This window comes from Cyprinus carpio, chromosome A3 (assembly GCF_018340385.1).
Source record: "Cyprinus carpio isolate SPL01 chromosome A3, ASM1834038v1, whole genome shotgun sequence".
Lineage (NCBI taxonomy): Eukaryota > Metazoa > Chordata > Actinopteri > Cypriniformes > Cyprinidae > Cyprinus > Cyprinus carpio.
This window is the reverse complement of record NC_056574.1, coordinates 20,514,380-20,535,011: the sequence shown is the minus strand read 5'-3', so window position 1 is coordinate 20,535,011 and position 20,632 is coordinate 20,514,380. Positions and strand designations below refer to the sequence as shown.

General features: G+C 36.6%; 1 protein-coding gene and 1 long non-coding RNA gene across 3 annotated transcripts; both read left to right on the top strand.

Annotated features, from left to right (window-relative positions):
* Positions 1–1,156: 1,156 nt before the first annotated feature.
* Positions 1,157–4,137, top strand: LOC122137142. Its single transcript, XR_006154640.1, has 4 exons — positions 1,157–1,646; positions 2,113–2,145; positions 2,708–2,900; positions 3,985–4,137. It is a non-coding gene; the product is annotated as an uncharacterized LOC122137142 (long non-coding RNA).
* A 3,147-nt stretch (positions 4,138–7,284) lies between these two features.
* Positions 7,285–20,494, top strand: LOC109050251 (E3 ubiquitin-protein ligase TRAF7). Of its 2 annotated transcripts, none has more exons than XM_042722803.1 (21): positions 7,285–7,435; positions 8,475–8,607; positions 8,699–8,756; positions 9,097–9,182; positions 11,262–11,378; positions 11,517–11,609; positions 11,996–12,029; positions 12,795–12,978; positions 13,091–13,225; positions 13,319–13,536; positions 13,630–13,703; positions 13,799–13,847; positions 13,934–14,061; positions 14,153–14,235; positions 14,531–14,570; positions 14,666–14,782; positions 15,167–15,289; positions 17,606–17,725; positions 17,813–17,944; positions 18,028–18,147; positions 18,950–20,494. In XM_042722803.1, exons 2-21 carry the CDS (start codon positions 8,512–8,514, stop codon positions 18,962–18,964), a joined length of 2,022 nt encoding a protein of 673 aa, XP_042578737.1. In that variant the 5' UTR covers positions 7,285–7,435; positions 8,475–8,511; the 3' UTR covers positions 18,965–20,494. The 2 variants fall into 2 exon arrangements, with proteins under 2 accessions (XP_042578737.1, XP_042578745.1); XM_042722811.1 differs by lacking the exon at positions 7,285–7,435 and adding an exon at positions 7,532–7,819.
* The last annotated feature ends 138 nt before the right edge of the window (positions 20,495–20,632 follow it).

The following is a 20,632-nucleotide window of genomic DNA, read 5'->3' as shown; positions in this document are numbered from 1 at the left end:
CTTTTAAACACATTTAAAGTTACACTCTTTTTGTACTGGTTCCCTCGACAAAAACCCGTTTGGAATTTTTTCATTTTTCACTCATTTGGATGGTTGGACAAGTTAAACAATTTTGATGAATTTTAATGCTGAAATAAAATCAGCAGAAGTAAAAAGTTAAATGCGGGCTATAAACAAACTACTACACGGTTGCATGACTTCATTGTCATTGTGACGTTACTTATAAACATATAGGGTAACTTAAAAAAAACATAGGGTTATTACTGATCCCAGATAGCACACGTACATCACTATCTGCAAGACATATTTTTTAGAGTTTGCTCATCTGCAATACGTCTATAGGACGTTTCCTATCAGATGTCAAACAGGTGTTTTGAAAATGTCTTTAAGATATTTATAATTTAGAATGTATGTAAAAATGACATCTTAAAGACGTCTATCAGATGTTTGTACACAGATGCTTTCCAGATGAAGTGATCTTTAACAAACATCTTACAGATGAACGTGTGCTATCAGGGATATATATCGTATGTCATAGAAAAAAAACATTCAAATATCTTGATCTTCTGTAAACCATAGATCTTATTTAACCAAACACCCACTGACTAGGATGATGAAATCGGAAGTGGTTTTCTGCATTTCGCCCATGCGTCTCATGTCATATTCTTACACACAAGAAAAGTAGCTCTGGCTGAAATTTGTTGTCACAACAAATTAGATAAATTGACCATGGATCATTAAAAATGGCAAACCTCTATAGGGAATCACCGGTGTTTTTTAATTCTTTTCATTTATGTAAAACATAACTTAACAAAGTGAAAGTGACATGACATACAGCCAAGTATGGTGACCCATACTCAGAATTCGTGCTCTGCATTTAACCTATCCAAAGTGCACACACAGAAGTGAACACACACACACACACACCATGAACACACACCCAGAGCAGTGGGCAGCCATTTATGCTGCAGCGCCCGAGGAGCAGTTGGGGGTTCAGTGCCTTCACTGTAACAAATTTCTGTAGTTTTCACAGCATTATTACTGTAAAATGAGCAAATGCTTACTGTAGAACCTGTATACAGCATGTTACTGTAGATTTGCAAAGCATCATGGTCAATTTTCAATGGCGGGGGGTAAATTCTACAGTAAAAATATTTTTTTTCTGTGAATCACAATACAGCAATTTCTAGAGGATTTTTTTTCCAGCCATGGAAAGCTGAAAAGCTACGAGATTCCACACTTTCATCGGAATTTTAACTTAAGAAAGGTATTCTTTGCTGATTTATTTCCACAGTTTACTCTTGTAAAGTTACCTATTTGTTCAACTTTAAGAGTGCACCGAGAGAGAGAGGGGTAAACGAGCGGGACACTTCCTAGTAAACGTGTCTTGTGTGGATTTTATTTCCAAAAAAGAAAAACAATCTATATATAATTGCGCATAATTTCGATAGATTTTCTAATCTGGCAACATTCGATAACGTCATCAGTTTAGAGAAGGATAGCATTGTTGAATAAAAATTAAATTGGAATTGTGTATGTGATGTATCTAGCCAGCTTACGTCAACTGTCACCGCCGACACCGCGTGCGTGCGCGTGAAGCAGTGAAGCCAGCCGACCCCGACTCTCGACAGAAAACGCAGCTAGAGGTAGGAGTTAGTGGTTTTTTTTTATGATTTTTTTTTTTGTTAATTTTTTTTCTGGTCTAACCGCAGAAACGAGATTGTTGATAGCCTAATTTGAAGTGCCATTCCCGACATGTGGGAGCATATACTGTATTAAGATTTGTCTTATGTGGCAACATTACATTTATAACGTCTTAAATTTGATTAAAGAGTTACGTTTAGCATTGTTGAATAAAATTAATTTGAAATTGTGTGTTTGATGTTGACGCGGTAACGTTAGCCGTTTGAATAATCTCACTCGTTTTTTTTTTCTTGCTTGCTAACGTTGGCGCCTGAAGAATCAGACATTTAAGCGGGCCGATTCGAAAGTTTTATTCATTCGAGAGTTTTATTCATGACTCGTGGAAGCATAATAATATACTCGCACTGTATTAAGATTTTTCGAGATCTTACTCGTTCTTTTATTTACTATTTGGTTCATTTCTTTCAGGTTGCAGCAAAGAAGCCTCAACAATCGTTCCAGGTACATAAGTTACATGAACTAGCATGTATACAATGTTTTTCAAATGCAAACAATGTTGTTTCTCTTAAGACACAATCCCTAGATATGTTAATGTTTATGTAAACAAAAAGTGCATATTGATGCTAATTTTATTTGTTTTTTTGCTGGTTTTCGACATAAAACTTGGTGAATTGGATTTCATTAGTATTAGTACTTTTTGAACAGGATTCTGTGATAACCGTGATAATTTGTCACCATAATCATGAAATGAAATGTTCATGCCATTTCATCTCTAGTTATGATCAACTAATTATGTGTTTTTTACAGTATAATATGTAATGTACAATTTTCTATTAAAAAATTATATCTGATTCTGTTCTTTTCTCTGACATACGTTGTTGGGTGTGGAAGGTTAATGTGATTGCTTTATCTGTAAATTAAATTAAATACTTTTTCAATTACTGAATTCATTGAAATAAAATGTCTTAAAAAGGTCTTAAATTTGACTTGCTGAAACCTGCAAGAACCCTGCTCTATATATGGTAAGATTCTTACGAGTAATGCATGATGTTTTTATTTACAGATTCTTCATCAGGATAAATCCAGAGCACAGTAAGTGCAATTTGAAGGTCCAGGTTAGCAGAAGAACTGTGAAGGTGGTCCAAAGAAAAAACGAGTCCTTCAATCCACACGTGGCATTGTTCATCAGGGACTTCATTGAGTATGACTGGAAGAACAACTAATACCGTCGTTCTAAATCCCACTTTTAACCCCAGGTAAAGGAACATTTAAAAAATTGTAATTTAGAAATGGGGTTATCAGCGCTTTTTACCAGGGGCTCAAAACAGTTCAAATACACAAATAATTACATTATTTGTGTATTTATGAACTATGCTTACCTGTAAATATTGTATGGTCCAGGGCTTTAAAATGGCTTCTGGAAGCCAGTTTGGGTGGGTAGTTGGTGGTCGCAGCTTGTCTATTAAAATACATATGTGGCCCGCCAAGCATAATTTAAAAGTCATGCCCGTTTTCACAGCTTCAGCACTAGGTGATAAGACTAGCGCTGACATTCTCAACCACACTGAACTGTGTGTGACAACATCCTGTTAGAAAATCTTTTCCAATCACAAATCAAACATTTACCATAAATTTTAAACATGCAAACACAGTATTGTGGCAGAAAATTTTATAAATAATATTAATATAGATAGTTATTAAATATTAAAGTAATGACATTTATGGCAAATGTAAGAAACCAATACTGTTTAATAAGAGTAGAGCGTAAGTATATTAGAATTAGAAGACTCCGTAAGAATATTAGAATTTTATCCTTTAAAAATGAGGTTGTAAATTTTACATTAATAAAAAAAAAATACTTTTTGTGTCTTAATAAAAGCTATAAAAAAATAAATAAATCACCCCTCGGGGATGCTACTCCACAAACCACCAACAGAGTATATAAAATATCAAAAATACAAATATTTATTTAAAAGACTGTTTGTTAAGCTGTTTCATGACTAACGTCACTCTCTCTGGGTCAGCGGCAGCGCCAACACAGATTTGAATGTTGCGATATGATTTGGTCAAAGTTTAATAGACAGACAAATTGAAAGGTTCTGGAACAATAAAAAGATTTTAGGATCTACGTGATAGCTAGGTGAATCGATTTTTCTCTCCAAGCCCTAATATATATGTAAATGTGTGTTTTAAGTAAGAGTTTTGGTTTATAGAGAAGTGGACATTGTATTACATATTGATTGGCTAAATCAAATGATCCAATCAAACTTTTATATATATTGTCATCAACCCATCTGTCTTGCTTATAAACTTTTCCATTAATAATTTCTTCCACTGCAGGGTAGAAGACTCCAGCCCAGGAAATTGACTAGTTCAGGCCCGTTTTTGAAGAAAAATACAGTTCTGGGAGAAAAACAACGTTCAGGGACCAAATTCTACTGTTCGAAATCCTGCTGTTTTTAAATCATTTAATTTGTCTTTTAGACATTCTAATTTTAAACTGAATATAACCGAACATTCCGAACATTTTAATTTGTATGTTCAGAAAAGTGTTGTTGTATACAAAACGTAATGAAATGTTAACAGAAAAATGTTTACCTATTGAAAAAAAGCTATGTTTGTTATGTTATTTTTATTTTATGAATTTAGAAAGTTAAAGTGTGAAAAGTTGTCAATAAAGGGCATTTTTCTGACAAAAACAGTGTTTTCATTTTACAGTACACAAAATTAATGCAGTAATCCCTATTACAGTAGTAAAATATGTGAGGTGATGAAACACAGTACTGTGATTATTACTGTAAAAAAGTTTACAGTATTTTTAAAGTTACTGCAATTAAGTTTACAGTAAGCATACTGTGAAATGAACTACAGCAACTTACTTGCTAATTGCTGCCAGCAAGTTACTGTAAATTTCACAGTATTCTATTTACAGTTTTTATTAAGGGCACCTCAGTCATGGTATCGCCAGCCCGAGACTCAAACCCACAACCTTAGGGTTAGGAGTCAAACTCTCTAACCATTAGGCCACGACTTCCCCACAAATTCAAGCTGTTTGTATTAATTATATTTTAAAATGCTATTGCACACAATTTGACACAAGCCTGAAAGCACTGACAACAGTAATCCATAGAGGGTGAAACGGCTGTAAACTGTTCATAGGGAGATTTAAAAGTTTGCCTGTTGGCTGATACAAGGGCATCTGTCATATGCTCATCTCAGAGCAGCACTCATGTCAGTCTTCTGTGATATCTCACCCAAGAGCAACATCAGGAGGTGTAAGATGAGGAGAGGTGCCTGCAGGAGTAGCAGATCAGATGAGCCCCCTTTTGTTGGACAACCATCACCATGCAATGCATTTTTGGCTAACGCTAAAAGAAACAAGGGATGTCTTGTTGAAAGACAGACAAAAACATTAACCAGTGGCTGTTTTATAAAAGCATGTGGCAAGAAAAAAATCATCACAGAATCCATCTAATATGAAAACTGCATATCTCATTAACTAAACAATTGGGTAGATAATGCGAAGATGGAAAAGAAGAGGCTGCCACAAACCAAAGTGAACCACAGCTAAAATACTGATAAATATAATTCATTCCTATATGTTAAATATATGCTTGATAAGATAAATGGTCACTAGATTCTATACGCGCATTCTGAATGGATTTAACATATTCTGAGAGTTGATTGCATACCTCCATTATCTGTATCAGATCACAGTAGAACACCAAACTCATTATCATTTATGTCTTGACCAAGCTATGAGAAGTGATTCTTAATTAAAGTATTTTTTATCCAAACTGACTGCTTTTAAAGTGTATTCAATAAAACGACAATACATTAACCAGTTTAAATGAGCTTTTTCAGATATCTGTGTTTCACAAACAGAAACAGACTAATGGCCACTGACCAGTTCTACTTTCAGCCATCTACTTCCTTTAGCACATCCTATTTTTATTGCATCCATCATTTATTGCATGGATATACGGGAAGACTGGAGCTCTGCTCTGAATACGCCTAATGGATCCTGAATGAAAAACTTCCTGCAATGGCTTGCCAATGGGGTCAAGCTTTTGATGGGTGTGCTGGCTATTCTTTGGCTTAACAGTACAAAGAGTATCTTAAGTGGAAGTTAGGACAACAGTTCATATAGTCTGTGATGCTTCATCAAAGAGAATTTACACAGATACCCTTTAATAGCCTGGGACTGCATTCTGAAGATAAAGACACGTCCCATGTGTCCTAAATTGATGGGTGTCCAAGAGAAACTGCCATTAGTGCTTTAGCACAAAGAGCAAATGCAAGGTGCCGTAAGCTACTCTAAAGGAAGTTGCAGCTGAAAGGAATCAAGACCATAGCAGTCAAAGACATGCTATATTCACAACATTTCTACATTTATTTTGGACTTAAGTGGTTTACCTGTGGCTCTGAGAGCAGCATAATAGAGCATTTCCAGCCAGGTGAATGCAGGTCAAATCATTCATCTCTGCTCAAAAGTGCACGGTAGTAACAATGCCAAAATATCATTATCATTTTATACATTTCAGTGGATAGAGTTATAAGTATTAGAACATTTTAATATCTGCTACATATTCCTAAAATACTACAATACAACAGGTGACAGAAACTCAGTGTTTACAGCACATGAAAAAATATTTCCAAAATATTTCACTGAAATATCTGTAACTGATAAAAACTACATGGCAGAATTTATAGGAATAAGATGTTAATTGATGGGCTGGAGTTGTGTGGATTATTGTGAAGCTTTTGTCAGCTGTTTGGACTCTCATTCTGACGGCACCCATTCAGTGCAGAGGAACCATTGGTGAACAAGAGATATAAACTCATCTACATCTTGGATGGCCTAGCTAGCCTAAGTGAATTGTGCCTTTAATCAACACTTAGAGTTATGGTGAATTACAGAGTAGTTTAATTCACGTCCAGACTTAGGATCTGAGCAAACAGCACCCCCTTCCGTTTAACTAATTAACTCAATATGGTAGACCCAGAATTAAAATGTAAACAGAAACGTAGGTACAGAATACTGACATACATTCAAGAATATGCAGCTGTACTCAAAAGCAGAATTTTGAAAACCGTACCATTATAACTAAAATATATACTAACAAAAAGCGTAACGTGACATTATTATGCGTGCATGTTGAATTGGAACTATTGTTGTTCGTGAATGAATCTTTTAAGTATATCAATCAGTGTTTTGAACAAACCTTTGAAGGGAACGAGTCGTTTTTGTTCACTTCCATGCACTGGCTCATTTTTTCATTGGAGCCTCTACTTATGCTTGCTTTAGTTTTTATTTATTTATTTATTTATTTAAATTTTTTTTTTATTTAAAGACATGCAGAGAGAAGAGTGAATTTTTAATTAGACTTGTTAAAACACTCAGTGTTGAATCAGTTTCGCGAATCGAATCCAACACAAAAGATTCTTTCAGCAACATACTGGCCTAACGGTGCAACCTGCAGGATTCAAAAGATTCGACTCACAAAGATGAATCAAAATCCCTACCACTAATGTAAACATTTGACGTTTAAACTCTTAAACTGACTTGAAAAATACCCAGTAAGAACCATGATTCGACCATATTGGTCTCATCATCTTGAATGTCCAATAATGCTCGGACGATTCCAGGAACTTGTTGCGTCAATTCCCGACATTGAAGCGTATTTTCTGTTCCGCACTACATTTCCCACAATCCTCTGGAATGTGCGTCTGGGTGTGTGAGAGAAAGATTAAAATTGGATCATCTGCACACTTTGATTTGGTATCAATGGTGAGAACCTAATTTGTTTGGCTAAATAGACATGCGAGACGTATCTTATGTCTTTTGCAGCTAAGCTAGAAGTCTATCCTACTACATTACGTAAAGCTAATAATGTTTTTTTATTAAAGCTGTTCGACAAACCAACTTCGTCAGCTAGCCAACACAGCTAGCCAGCTCACTTCAAGCATGCAAATCACTAGCATATCATCAAACGAATCTGCTTGTTGGTTTTTTGCGTGTTTTGCTGTTGTTAACATGCCATGCGTCTTATTTCCGTTTTATTTGATGCTCACAAGACATGTCCCCATTTTTAGCAGCTACCCGCTAACAGAGTCTTGGCTGTCTCAAAACACAGTGAGCTGCGTACTTTAACAGCATTGTTGTCTATAATTGGTGCGTTGGAACATTTTGAATCTCACCCATTGTGAGACCTAAAGAGAGCTGAATCATTGATCTTGTGTCAGTTGTGATTTCTGCGCTGCTAACATAGAGCTCCGTCCATGTTTAACGTTGTGATTTGTTTTGACGCTCTGTCGGGAAATGTGTCTGCTTTTCTTCACAGCTGATATTCTTTAAATATATAATAAAAGACTGTGTATCAACAGCGCTTTTCATGAAGGGTTAGTTGACGCAAAAAAAGTGTCCATTCACATTTTTTTTTCTCAAGATTTTAGGTTATGTTTGAAAAAATCAAAATGAAAATATCTTCTGTAGCAGGTCACGTCTTTCACCAGTTTAATAATCACGTTGTTCTACTAGCTTACTTAAAAGGTCCTGTGGTTGATATATAAATAGTATTCAAAAATGAACAGAATGCACTTAAAAATAGAATAAGATGAAGTATAGCATATTACAGACTCGCCAACTTATGTAATACATTGTGTGTGTGTGTATATATATATATATATATATATATATATATATATATATATATATATGTGTGTGTGTGTGTGTGTTAACACACGTTACATGTCTTATAAATGTGTGTGTGTATAGATAGCTTAATGTTTGAAATTAGATTTATTTAGTTTTTTTATTTAATCTACAGGCGGCAGCAGATATTTTCAACAGGGCTTTGCTGTATTATGAGCTGTAGTAAACCATCACGCTTCGATCGTTTCTCAGGAGGATCTGTGGCAGGTGCCACTATCACTGTACCCTCACCTGACATCAGCAACCGGGTAAGAATGAATGGATATTTACATTTATTTACATTATTACAAGTTATGTGAAGACTTCAGTAGCAGAAATTCCATACTCTTCTGTATGCAGACCAAAATGGAAGCTAGTTTTGGATCCACATTTCCAGCAGTCCCTCAAGTAGCAAAAGGTCAGTATTATCTGTTGGGCTACTTGGAGTCAGATTAGAATCTGAAAATTTTTTTATTAAAAACTAAAATATGGCACACAAATTGCATTGTAAGTGGTCCTTATAGCTGTATTATAATGCATGATCCAGCTGTTTTAAAATTCCTAAAAAAATGTAAAATTATCTAATGAACATTTAACGTTTACATTTTGTGTGTTATACCTCTGTGAAAACCACTATGAAAGAAATTGCTGGTGTTGAAAATGACCTGGATTAGCATTGATTGTACAGAAATGCATGTGACTGTTTGCCTAGCAACAAGGTTCAATCATTCGCTTGTAACTGTGCTCTTTCATTTCAGCGGAAACTAATTACAAACAGCACCGCAGAACCCCCTCATCCTCCAGCACTCTGACCTACTCCCCTCGTGACGATGATGATGGCATGGTAATCACGACGCCATCCCTTTTCAAAACAGCCAATCACATTTACATATTGAGGAATGGAAATCAAACACCTCACAATTTTGTCGTTGACGTACATAATAGCAAGCTTTTGGACTAGCTTATTTGCTCTTTGGGCAGTTCTTAGTTTTTGATAAATGCATCTGATAAATTGTTCTTCTGTTTCTGGTTTTCTGATTGTTTTTAGCCCTGACTGTTTATGAGAGAGTGGCGAAGAATACGTATTTTTTTATAGACGTAGACGTGGCTGTTAATGCCTGGCTAGTTGAAATATTGGTTTATGGTAATTCATTTAGTTACAATCAGTTCTGTTTTTCCCCAAATTTAAGTGAAACAGAAGACTGTTATCAGAAGGTGTTTTCCTTTAGTCGATCATTTTGGACATTCACTGGAAAGCCCATATTTAAGATAAGCTGATATAGTTGAATCAGAAGTTTTTGTTTTAAAAGTTGTTAGTTTGTTGAGTAGGAAAAGTTTTACTACTTTTGATTTTGTTGCTTTCCTGATTCAGTGACTTTAGGTAATGCTCAGGGGAGTATCCCAGATAGCGAAATCACTTATTCACATATACCCAGAACGCTTGGTTTATTAACCTAAGCCTTTCTTAATTGTGGTTATCAGTTAAAAAACGCAGCTGTGAGTAAGTTCATTCAACTTAGAGAATGTTCATCATGACCACACACTAGAGCTGCATCCAAACTTGCACTAAAAAGCAGCACTCCATATAACTTGTTTTTTCTTCTTTTGCAATTTACATTCACACCTACTGTTGCCAATTGTGCAATTTTTTTATTCTTTAATCTTAAAAGTCTTTTTTTGTATTTTACTATAGAAAAGAATTACATAGAAATCTGTTGCAAAAAAAAAAACGCTTGTGAAAGGAAAAGATGTGTGAGATAAACATTGTTAAACATTAAACATTGCTTTATGTTATTATTAGTGCTTTAAAAAACATAACTGTCTAATATAATATTGTGTGAAATCTGTGGGGGATATTTTTATTATTAGTGCTTTAAAAAACATAACTGTCTAATATAATATTGTGTGAAATCTGTGGGGGATATTTTATGTTATTTATGTTGTGGGTTGCCCTCTCGGGCCGGCAATACCACGACCGAATCCCTTGAGCAATGGCACTGAACCCCCCCGGGCGCCGCAGCATAAATGGCTGCCCCCTGCTCCGGGTGTGTGTTCACAGTGTGTGTTTGTTCATTGCTGTGTGTGCACTTTGGATGGGTTAAATGCAGAGCATGGTCACCATACTTGGCTGTATGTCACATAACTTTCAACTTTTTTTCACTTTAAGAGAGCTCAAACATGCATTTAAGTCTTAAACCTTGCCTCTTAAACTGGGCATTAATATATTGTTTGTATACTAAAATAAGCAGAAACATAGGCCTGTACAGTAGATTCAACATGCTCATCAAGTCAGCCCCTGAATAATTACATTTTAAATCATTTTAAATATTCAGATCATATTCCGTAATATCAATTTAGAATATAGACAAACCTGGATTACAGTAATTGTCTAGATTGGCATTATGTTTCATGTGCCCCATATTAAACTATTCCTTTTTTTTTTTTTTTTTTATAATAATAATAGCAGCACATTAATCAGTCCCTTCACCAACTTCTAAACACTTCAAAAATGACATAATGCAATTTTTTCTATGACTAATACATATAGATCTATGATGCAATCATCTGCTGGGTCTATTATTATTTATTTGAATGAAATAACTCACGATGTTTCTCTGTCATTTACTCTGATTAGACGATTGAATGAGTGGATGGGAAACTGTCTTGTATTATTCCCGCATCACATTAAACTGCATTTATGACAAAGAACTGAACGGCAGATATCATTAAATTATTTATCAATCAATAAATGCACACACCTTGTCCTTCAGGGCCTAGCGAAGCGCCTCAGGTTGAAGTTATCTGTTTACTTATACATTAACAGATGGGTATGTCACATAACTTGCTTTCTGGAATACCCCCAGATGTCATTTAAATAAACTTTAAAAAAGTGTTTAGATGCTAACTGTCTCTGTCCCTGCAGCCGCCCATAAGTACCCCTCGTCGCTCAGACTCTGCCATCTCGATTCGCTCTCTGCATTCCGAGTCCAACATGTCACTGCGCTCCACCTTTTCTCTGCACGAGGAAGAGGAAGACACAGTGAGTGTCAGCAGTCTTCTGTTTCCTATTCACATGTTGATCTAGTATAGTGACGCAAAAGACTGACAGACCTACACATGTGTCCAGCACGAGATTGACTTTCTCTCTCTCTCACCCTTCCTCTCTTTTACTTCCCAGGAGCCACAGGTGTTTGCGGAGCAGCCCTCAGTGAAGCTGTGTTGCCAGCTGTGCTGCAGCGTGTTCAAGGACCCCGTCATCACCACCTGCGGAGTGAGTCAGCCAGCCGCCCCCTCACCTCTCCCTGTCTGTCGTGATCTGTTTCCAGGCCATGTATTGATTTCCTGTCAGGTTGGGCTGTGACCAGCACGCCTTATTGACCTGTTTCCTACGGCACTGTTAGGCTGTTGAACACCACAGTACAAGTGTCTGTTGAGAGATGAATTACACTTAAAATAGCTGAGTAGATGAAAATGAAATTTCAGTTCTTATTCATTCTCACTGTGCTTCTTTTCACTGTGCTCTGCCTTGACCTCAGGTTTCCTTGTCCTTTTGTCACTTTAGCACACATTCTGCAGGCGATGTGCACTATTTGTACTGACCTCTTTTTTGTGTGATGCAATTATGGTTCTCTCTTTTCCTTTCCTTTGTCACTTTAGCACACATTCTGCAGGCGATGTGCCTTGACCTCAGGTAAGGATAGTCTTTTGCTGTTAGGTTTTTTGTGTTTTTCAAAGGTTCTGTAGGTATCGCAATAATATTGTTATTGTGAATTTTTTTTGACCACAATAATTATGTAGTGAAAATTTAACATCCTCTGATATAAATCTGATATCCTCTGCAGAAAACGTTGTCATTCTCAGATTTCATGGAAAAGTAGAAAAAATTTACCATCCAGAATATGTCAAGGATGCCTAAACAGATTTTATATTAAATCAAAATGAAAATATGACAATCTTAATCTGTCTTGATGTTAATTTTTTTGTGTGTGTGTGTCTGGTTAATAATTTTATAGTCACAAAGCAGAAATATAAAGCGCAAAACACCTTTACATGGGTGGCTAGAATGTTTTTTCTTTAATTTTTTTTATTTCAGGGTCTTTATTTAAATACATTTAAAAAGTTATCAGAAATCAGTTTTTGCTTTGTTATTGTGGTTTATACAGTGTAGATTTTTGTAAAAAGAAAAATTAGCAGAAGGATGCATCATAAAATGCAAAAGAAGGGGAAGCAATCTGAATACTTTCTTTCTATGTTTGAATATTTATTTAAATTTTCTAAATTCACTCAGAATTAGCAGGAGTGGCTTAAAGTTAATTTTGGACCAAGTGCAGGTCTCTAGCTCAGTTCCTCTTTCATTTCCTCTCCATGCTAACTCTTTCATTTCATGCTCTTGGCTTGAGTGATGTTTTCGACATACAGTAGTTTTTTGTTTTGCCAATAACCTGTGTTTCTACAGAGAAATGCCCGGTGGACAATTCCAAGCTCACAGTGGTAGTGAATAACATAGCGGTGGCTGAGCAAATCGGAGAGCTTTTCATCCACTGCAAGTACGGCTGTCGGCCAGCTGCCTCGGGCAAACCCGGTGCCTTTGAGGTTGACCCACTTGGCTGTCCTTTCACCATCAAGCTTAGCACCAGGAAGTGAGTACACAGGTTCATTGGGTTTCACAATATCAGCATTTAGTTTCTATTATTGCGACATAGTCGTGAGTCTTGCAAAGTTAGTGTAATGACTTTGGATTGTGTGTGGCAGAGATCATGAAGTAAGCTGTGACTACAGACCTGTTCGCTGTCCCAACAACCCCAACTGCCCTCCATTGCTCACCATGAACCTGGAGGCCCATCTGAAAGAGTGTGAACACATTAAGTGCCCTCACTCTAAATATGGGTATGGAAGTTTGCAAATCGAACAATCTTTCCTTCAGTTGCGTAGATAATGAAATAAAACAGCCTGGAATTTATCTCTGCTGACTTTTTCCAGTTGCACCTTTATCGGGAATCAGGACACGTATGAGACGCACCTGGAGGTGTGTAAGTTCGAGGGGCTGAAGGAGTTTCTCCAGCAGACGGATGACAGATTCCATGAGATGCAGGTGACACTGGCGCAGAAGGACCAGGACATCTCGTTCCTGCGCTCCATGCTGGGCAAACTCTCGGAGAAACTTGACCAGCTGGAGAAGAACTTGGAACTCAAGTTCGGTGAGGAAACGATTTCTTAACTGCTTACTGTTTTTAGGTCAAAATATGCATGAATGTTCATTTTGTTGGGGTTTTCTTGTGCTAATATGGCAGATGTGCTGGATGAGAACCAGAGTAAGCTCAGTGAAGATCTGATGGAGTTCAGACGAGATGCTTCCATGCTGAATGTTTGTCTATTTTCACTCTGGTTTTCACCAAATTAAGATGTACAACTGTGGTGTTTCAGTATTAAGAGCTTTCTAACCCACCCTTCTGTTTGCAGGATGAACTGTCTCACATCAATGCCAGACTCAATATGGGTATACTGGGCTGTGAGTGTCTCATCCTCATTTATGCTCCTAATCTTTGTGAGGATAATGAAATATGTCATTGTCTGACTGTATGAATTGTTTTGCAGCCTACGACCCCCAGCAGATCTTCAAATGCAAGGGTACTTTTGTGGGCCACCAGGGTCCGGTGTGGTGTTTGTGTGTCTATTCTACCGGTGATCTTCTCTTTAGTGGGTCATCAGATAAGTCCATCAAGGTAATTTCACCTGCCATTAGATTTCTGTTCCATTGGTTTATGTGCATCCCTCTTCATCTAGATACATTTCCTGTACTTCTGTGCTCCACAGGTTTGGGACACATGCACCACATATAAGTGCCAGAAAACCCTTGAGGGACATGATGGAATAGTGTTGGCATTGTGCATTCAGGGGTAAGCATTTTGAGGGTTTTGAATTCAGACATCAATATTTAAACAAATAAAAATATGTAAATAATGTATTGTTAATTGTTAAAAGTATTAACAATGTTACAAATAAATGTTTAGGTATTCAAGAAGTATTATTTTGTATTTATTTAAAATGTTGCTTTATCAAAAAATTATTACAAATCAGCTGTAAAGTCAAAAAGAGAAATTGAAAAAAAATAAATAACATTTAAAAATGGACAATTGAAGGCATTTTGAAAGAAAAATAGGATTTATTTATTTTTTCTCCTTTCTGTTGCAGGAACAAACTGTACAGTGGCTCAGCTGACTGCACCATTATTGTGAGTGTTTCTGAAATACATTTATCAGAGTAATCAAACTGTTCATTGCATGGTCCATGTACATATAATGCAGATATGTGCTTGTTCTCCCTCAGGTTTGGGATATCCAGACCCTGCAGAAAGTGAACACCATCCGGGCACATGACAACCCAGTGTGCACTCTGGTGTCCTCACACAACATGCTATTCAGTGGCTCTCTCAAAGCCATTAAGGTCAGTGCGTGTCTGCAGAAACAAGCCCAATCAAGCAGCTAATATTGAGCTTTATTCTGCCCCATTTGATGTGCACGTTAGCCATATTTGGTTTTCTTAAAGTGTTGTGGAGGATGTGATCGGTGCTCCAGCAGAGAACAAAAAAGCACAGACTTAAGTTACTGAGGCACGAGAGGAGCAGAATTAGATCCACTTGGCTCTGAGAGCCTGTCTGAAGAGCACATGCTGAGCTCGGATCACCATGGTGATGTGTGGGAGGAATGAGGGAGTGGAGGCTCAAAAGTAGAATGATCTCATCTTTCTGGGACTTTCCTGTTTGCCAATTCTGAATGTTCTTCAAGTGATTGAACATCTTTCTCTCTCTCGTTCTCTCTCCCTCTGTAGGTGTGGGATATTGTGGGCACGGAGCTGAAGCTAAAGAAGGAACTAACTGGCTTGAATCACTGGGTTCGAGCTCTGGTTGCTTCTCAGAATCATCTGTACAGCGGCTCTTATCAAACCATAAAGGTTAGTGTTAAACTTTGAAGTCTTGGGGGGGGGGGGTATTTTTTAATACCTTGAAGATGCCTGTGTGCATTTTATTATTAGTGCCAATTGCTTGGATGGACAACAAACCAGTACAAGAATAAACTAAATTAAACTTTTATTGACAAAGCGAATAAAAATGCTCCATACTGTAGGCCTAATATAAATATGAACAAATAACTTACACAAAGTTTAAATATAAAAAACTGAAAATCAGCACTGTGTAACCAAATAAATAAGAAACAGAACGTTTATTAGCAAAATGAATAAGAAAGCTTGGAGGCACGGCGTACACCTTGATGTAAAATAAAATGACACAAAGTTTAAATAAGGTAAAAATCAGCAAACACTGTGGAACCAAATCAATAAGAAACGAATGTTAAAAAAAGCTTCCAAAATCACCTGATAAACAGCAAAAGTCTACAGGATTTTCAAAATCCAAAATACTTCCAAACAAGTGCTTTTGCATTTTGTTTCAGTACTAAATTATCCGTCATCGTCTTGTCTATTACTTTACTCTCCTCACGTGACAAATGAAATCTGACTCTGCTGCTGATCTGTGATGCGACAGTCGTTCGGCACGCTTTGAGCAGCCGCGTTCAGTTTTTAATTGTAGTGTCTGTTCTCTAACTCTGAGGTCCCCAACCACCGGGTCACGGACCCACTACCGGGCCGTGGAAGAATTGCTACTGGGTCGCAAGAACGTTCTGGAAAATTGTATATAGAAATGACACTTTGCTATTTATTGCGTGTTAATGATTGTTCTTATTATTCAGTATTTTCGTTGTATGTGATTGATACTGAGTAGCAATTTGACGATTTCATGTTAAAAAGTAAATGAAAGATTGCTCTGATCTGTCACATACAGTATTAGGGGTTAAACAGATCGTAGTTGATCCATAATACGTATGGACAAGACCCTATACTGTTCAGCACGCACGTGACCGGGGGATTTGTTTGCCGATTTACAGGTTTGAGGATTTTTGAACTATAATATTTGGAAAAGAAGTGGTTCTCAATTCGATACTCACACGCTGTTCTCGCACACAATCAAAGCAAGCACAGAGATGTGTTTCAGGAAATACCAAGTTGCATATATGTACACATAAAATTAGCTTATGTCAAAAATGCTTCACGGCATTGTCATTGTGCTTTAAATATTTTTTTCTTGCTTATTCGAAGAAACAATCCGATCTGTGACTCAAAAAAAAAAAACCTATGCATTGAACCACTATAATTCTATATAATAGCCTATATGTAAATGGATATATCCATCTCCCTTCCAACCCATCACCAACGCCAAATTTATACTATGTGCTGAAAGCATTGACTTGCGTTTAGCTGCTTTTGCATCTGAAATCTTCATTTAATCCATTTTTCTGTCCGGATTGCAATTTTGCTAAATTCTCTGACATTTTCATTATGTAGGAAATTCCATTTTTATTCAATGATTTTGTCCTCGTTTTAAAAGGGCCCTGTTTATATGTATTCCTGTAGCAGTAACATTAGAATTTCAGCTTTGAAGCTGCTCTCATGAGTTTGTTTACTGTTCAGTCTAACTGTTAAAAGAAAAGAGAGCATTTCTCTGAGTTGTTTGTAAAACCGGATAAGACAGACAAACCAGAGCTGCTTGTCTTAAATTGTCTGAGATCTCAGACAGGAAGCTGATTGCAACTGTTACAAATGCTCACAGAGAAAGAACAAGTAAAGATACAAATGCTCGACTGCTATAGAGTGCAGTGACCATTGCTTTTTCACTGTTATATATTATCCATTCATTGCTTCCGTAGTGTTTTAAAAAATATATTTAATAAAGAGATTAAGCAATGAACCAAACAAACTGACTCTTAAATGAAGCACAACATAATAACATTTAATTTAAACAAAATGTATATTTTGAAGAATGGAAGAAAAAAACAAGGTAAGAAATTGTGAGAAATGACAATGAGCTACACAGCTGACAAAGCACTGTGAATGATGCAATAAAAATATATGTTGTACAGTCTCAACTATTAGCTTATAATCATCGATCATAAGTATATTTGAAATATATCCAAATATGCAAGTTGTTTTAGATTGAGAGTGTCATTATGAATGAAGTCATTATGCATTTATGACTTCTCTAAATGGTTAATGCAAGGAGAATCTCTATTGATTTTTATTTATTTACTCATTTATTTTTAATATAGACATTCTTTTAATGTCTCATGCATAACGTGCATTATAAGGTGCATACTATCTAGTGTCAATAAATGAAATGGATTTTTGTGAAATGGTCTGTCTGCTTTTTCCCCTCAGATCTGGGACATCCGTTCTCTGGAGTGTGTCCATGTGCTCCAGACCTCTGGAGGCAGTGTGTACTCCATTGCAGTCACCAATCACCATATAGTTTGTGGCACCTATGAGAACCTCATTCATGTAAGTGGTATAAATAAAGTGTAATGGTCATGGAAAACCTGAAAATGTCAGGACATTATTAAAATTGTGATTTCTCCTCTGTGAATAGTTTGGGACATTGAGTCCAAAGAGCAGGTGCGGACGCTGACGGGCCACGTGGGCACAGTGTATGCCCTTGCCGTCATCTCAACCCCCGATCAGACCAAAGTGTTCAGTGCCTCCTATGATCGCTCTCTCAGGGTAAACACAAGGCTTGGGTTTGGGGTGTGAAATGTGGGGATTTTTGCTACCTCTTTTGTGCATTATTTGTTGTACCTGTGTAGGTGTGGAGCATGGACAACATGATCTGCACCCAGACTCTGCTGCGACACCAGGGCAGCGTAACGGCGCTCGCTGTGTCCAGAGGAAGACTCTTCTCTGGAGCTGTAGACAGCACCGTAAAGGTCAGAGATTCTTACACAGAGTCTGCACTGAGAAACTGTAGCTTGCCAAGATCATTTTTGGGCTAATTTTGTGAGCTTTAAATTGTGTACACAATTGTTAAAAAGTTTTGGGTCTGTAAGATAATGTTTTTGAAAGAAGTCTCTTAATGCTCACCAAGTCTGCATTTATTTGATGAAATATATAGTGATATTGTGAAATATTATTATAGTTTTAAATAACTGTTTTCTATTTTAATATTTTTTTTTTAAATGTAATTTATTCCTGTGATGGTAAAGCTGTATTTTCAGCATCATTACTCCAGTCTTCAGTGTCACATGATCCTTCCGAAATCATTCTGATATGATGATCTGCTGCTCAAGAAACATTTCTTATTATTATCAGTGTTGAAAACAGTTGTGCTGCTTAATATTCTTTGAATAGAAAGTTCAAAAGAACATTTATTTAAAACAAGAAACTTAAAAAGTAACGTTTGATTATTTTAATGCATGCTTGCTGAATAAAAGTACTATTACTTTATTTTGCTGACCCTTAACTTATTTTTATTATGAAAAATTATTTATTTAAAAAAAATGAATTAGGATTGGATTGTTCCATCAGTGTAGCTGTATGTGCAGACAGTGTCACATTAAAAACATCTATGTAACATTTGGTCACACTATACCATTACTCATTGTAAAGCCTGTACTGTTTTGAAAGCAGCTAAACAATACTGTGTACACCATTCCTTGAACAATTTTCTACTGGAATCAGATCTTTTACTGTATATGAGCTCTAACAATTTATTCTGTTTTCTTTCCTCAGGTGTGGACGTGCTAAATGTGACCACTAATCATTATTAGTTGTCAGCATGTTGAGTAATGCGTCACAAATCTCTTGCAACTTAGAAACAAAATGAATTCTGATGCACGGACTCTGTGGACTCGGGCATCTGTCCCATGTGAATTTTGCAGTAAACTGTTGGACAAACACGCCTTGCTTCGTGCGCTGGATGGATGTTGCTTGTTTCCACTTACCGGACACCACTTGACAGCAAACAGAATCTCCAAACCTTCACTGTATTTTATATGCACAAGAGAATTTCCTATAGAAGTATGATTTAGATTTGGGAAGACTTCAACTCTACAAATGAAGCTGAATCCAGTCTAAGGTCATGTTCCCTGCAGACCATGGAAAAGTTGCGTCAGTGGCCTGTTGAACTTTGACCTTCATGAGTTGCAGTCTTATGACTGAGTGAGTGCCTAAGCATCAGTCTGATGCCAGTGGAGATGCATGGAGCGACCATCATCCCAGGGCTGAATGAAGACCTACACTACACCAACTTGGGCCTGAAACAGCAGAGCATTGTTTTGGACAACACCGTGCCCATGTTTTTATCTCAGATTTGACAGTGCCAACTGAGCGGCCAGAACTGCTCAGATATTTTCTAACTGCTTGTCGACCGATGTGAAATCTTTGTATGAAGGCATAATGACCTACTCGTCCATCATGCTTTTGTGTAAATAATGCTATGGTTCCTTATCAAAGGTGCAGCTGCTTCATGCATGGTTCCATGTTTGCCATGGAAGTCAGATTTTGCCCATGCAAATCTAGTAAGACTTTTATAATGTAATTCATGCTAGTTACTAAATCATTTTGAACAGAATAACAGTTATTCTGATTAGTTTGATGAGTGTAAAGCACTTCATCCATTACCACTGAGCATCCTAGCATAACTTTTAAGAAGTAATGAGGTCAATGAAGTGGAAGGGAACACTGTTGCATTAATGTAAAATTGAGTTCCCCTCAAGTGAAAATTCACCCAAAAATGAGTCATATTTACTCTTTATGTCATCCTAAACCTGTATGACTTGATTTCTTCTGTGGAACATATTTTGAGAAATGTTTTATGTCCATACAATGGAAGTCAGTAACATTCTTCAGAACTTCATTTATGTTAAGGTTTTGAACATGAGGGTGGGTAAAGTTATAGAAATTTCATTTTTGGGTGAACTGTCCCTTTACCCTGAAGTATACTAGATAAGTTTATGCTAATCTGAGACAAAATACATAAAAAAAACGCTGCTATTTTGGATATCAAAGTGCCTTTTTGTGGCATGGAGTTACCCAATCCAGCTCCACACATTTAGGACAGCTGGACGATTTCTGCAGCATTGTTCCTGTATTTTTTCCCTCAATAAGTTGACATTTTGTTCCAATGCAAACTGAAAACAGTTACTTGTATAAAATACATAATATTTTAATGCTTGTATTGTGTGAACTTGAGTCATTAACCTTCACATAATGTGTCCTTAATACATTTGGAGTTAAGAAATAAATCTGTGAAGGGCTGTGTGGCCCTTTGTATTAGCTTGTTAGTTTTTTGAGAAGTGCTTAGTATTTTATGTTAACTAATGAAACACTATGGTGTTGAGCAGTTTTCCGCTGGTCTTGTTGGTGTTCAGTAATTGGATGGCTATGAGAGTGTTTCTATATAATGTTTATTTA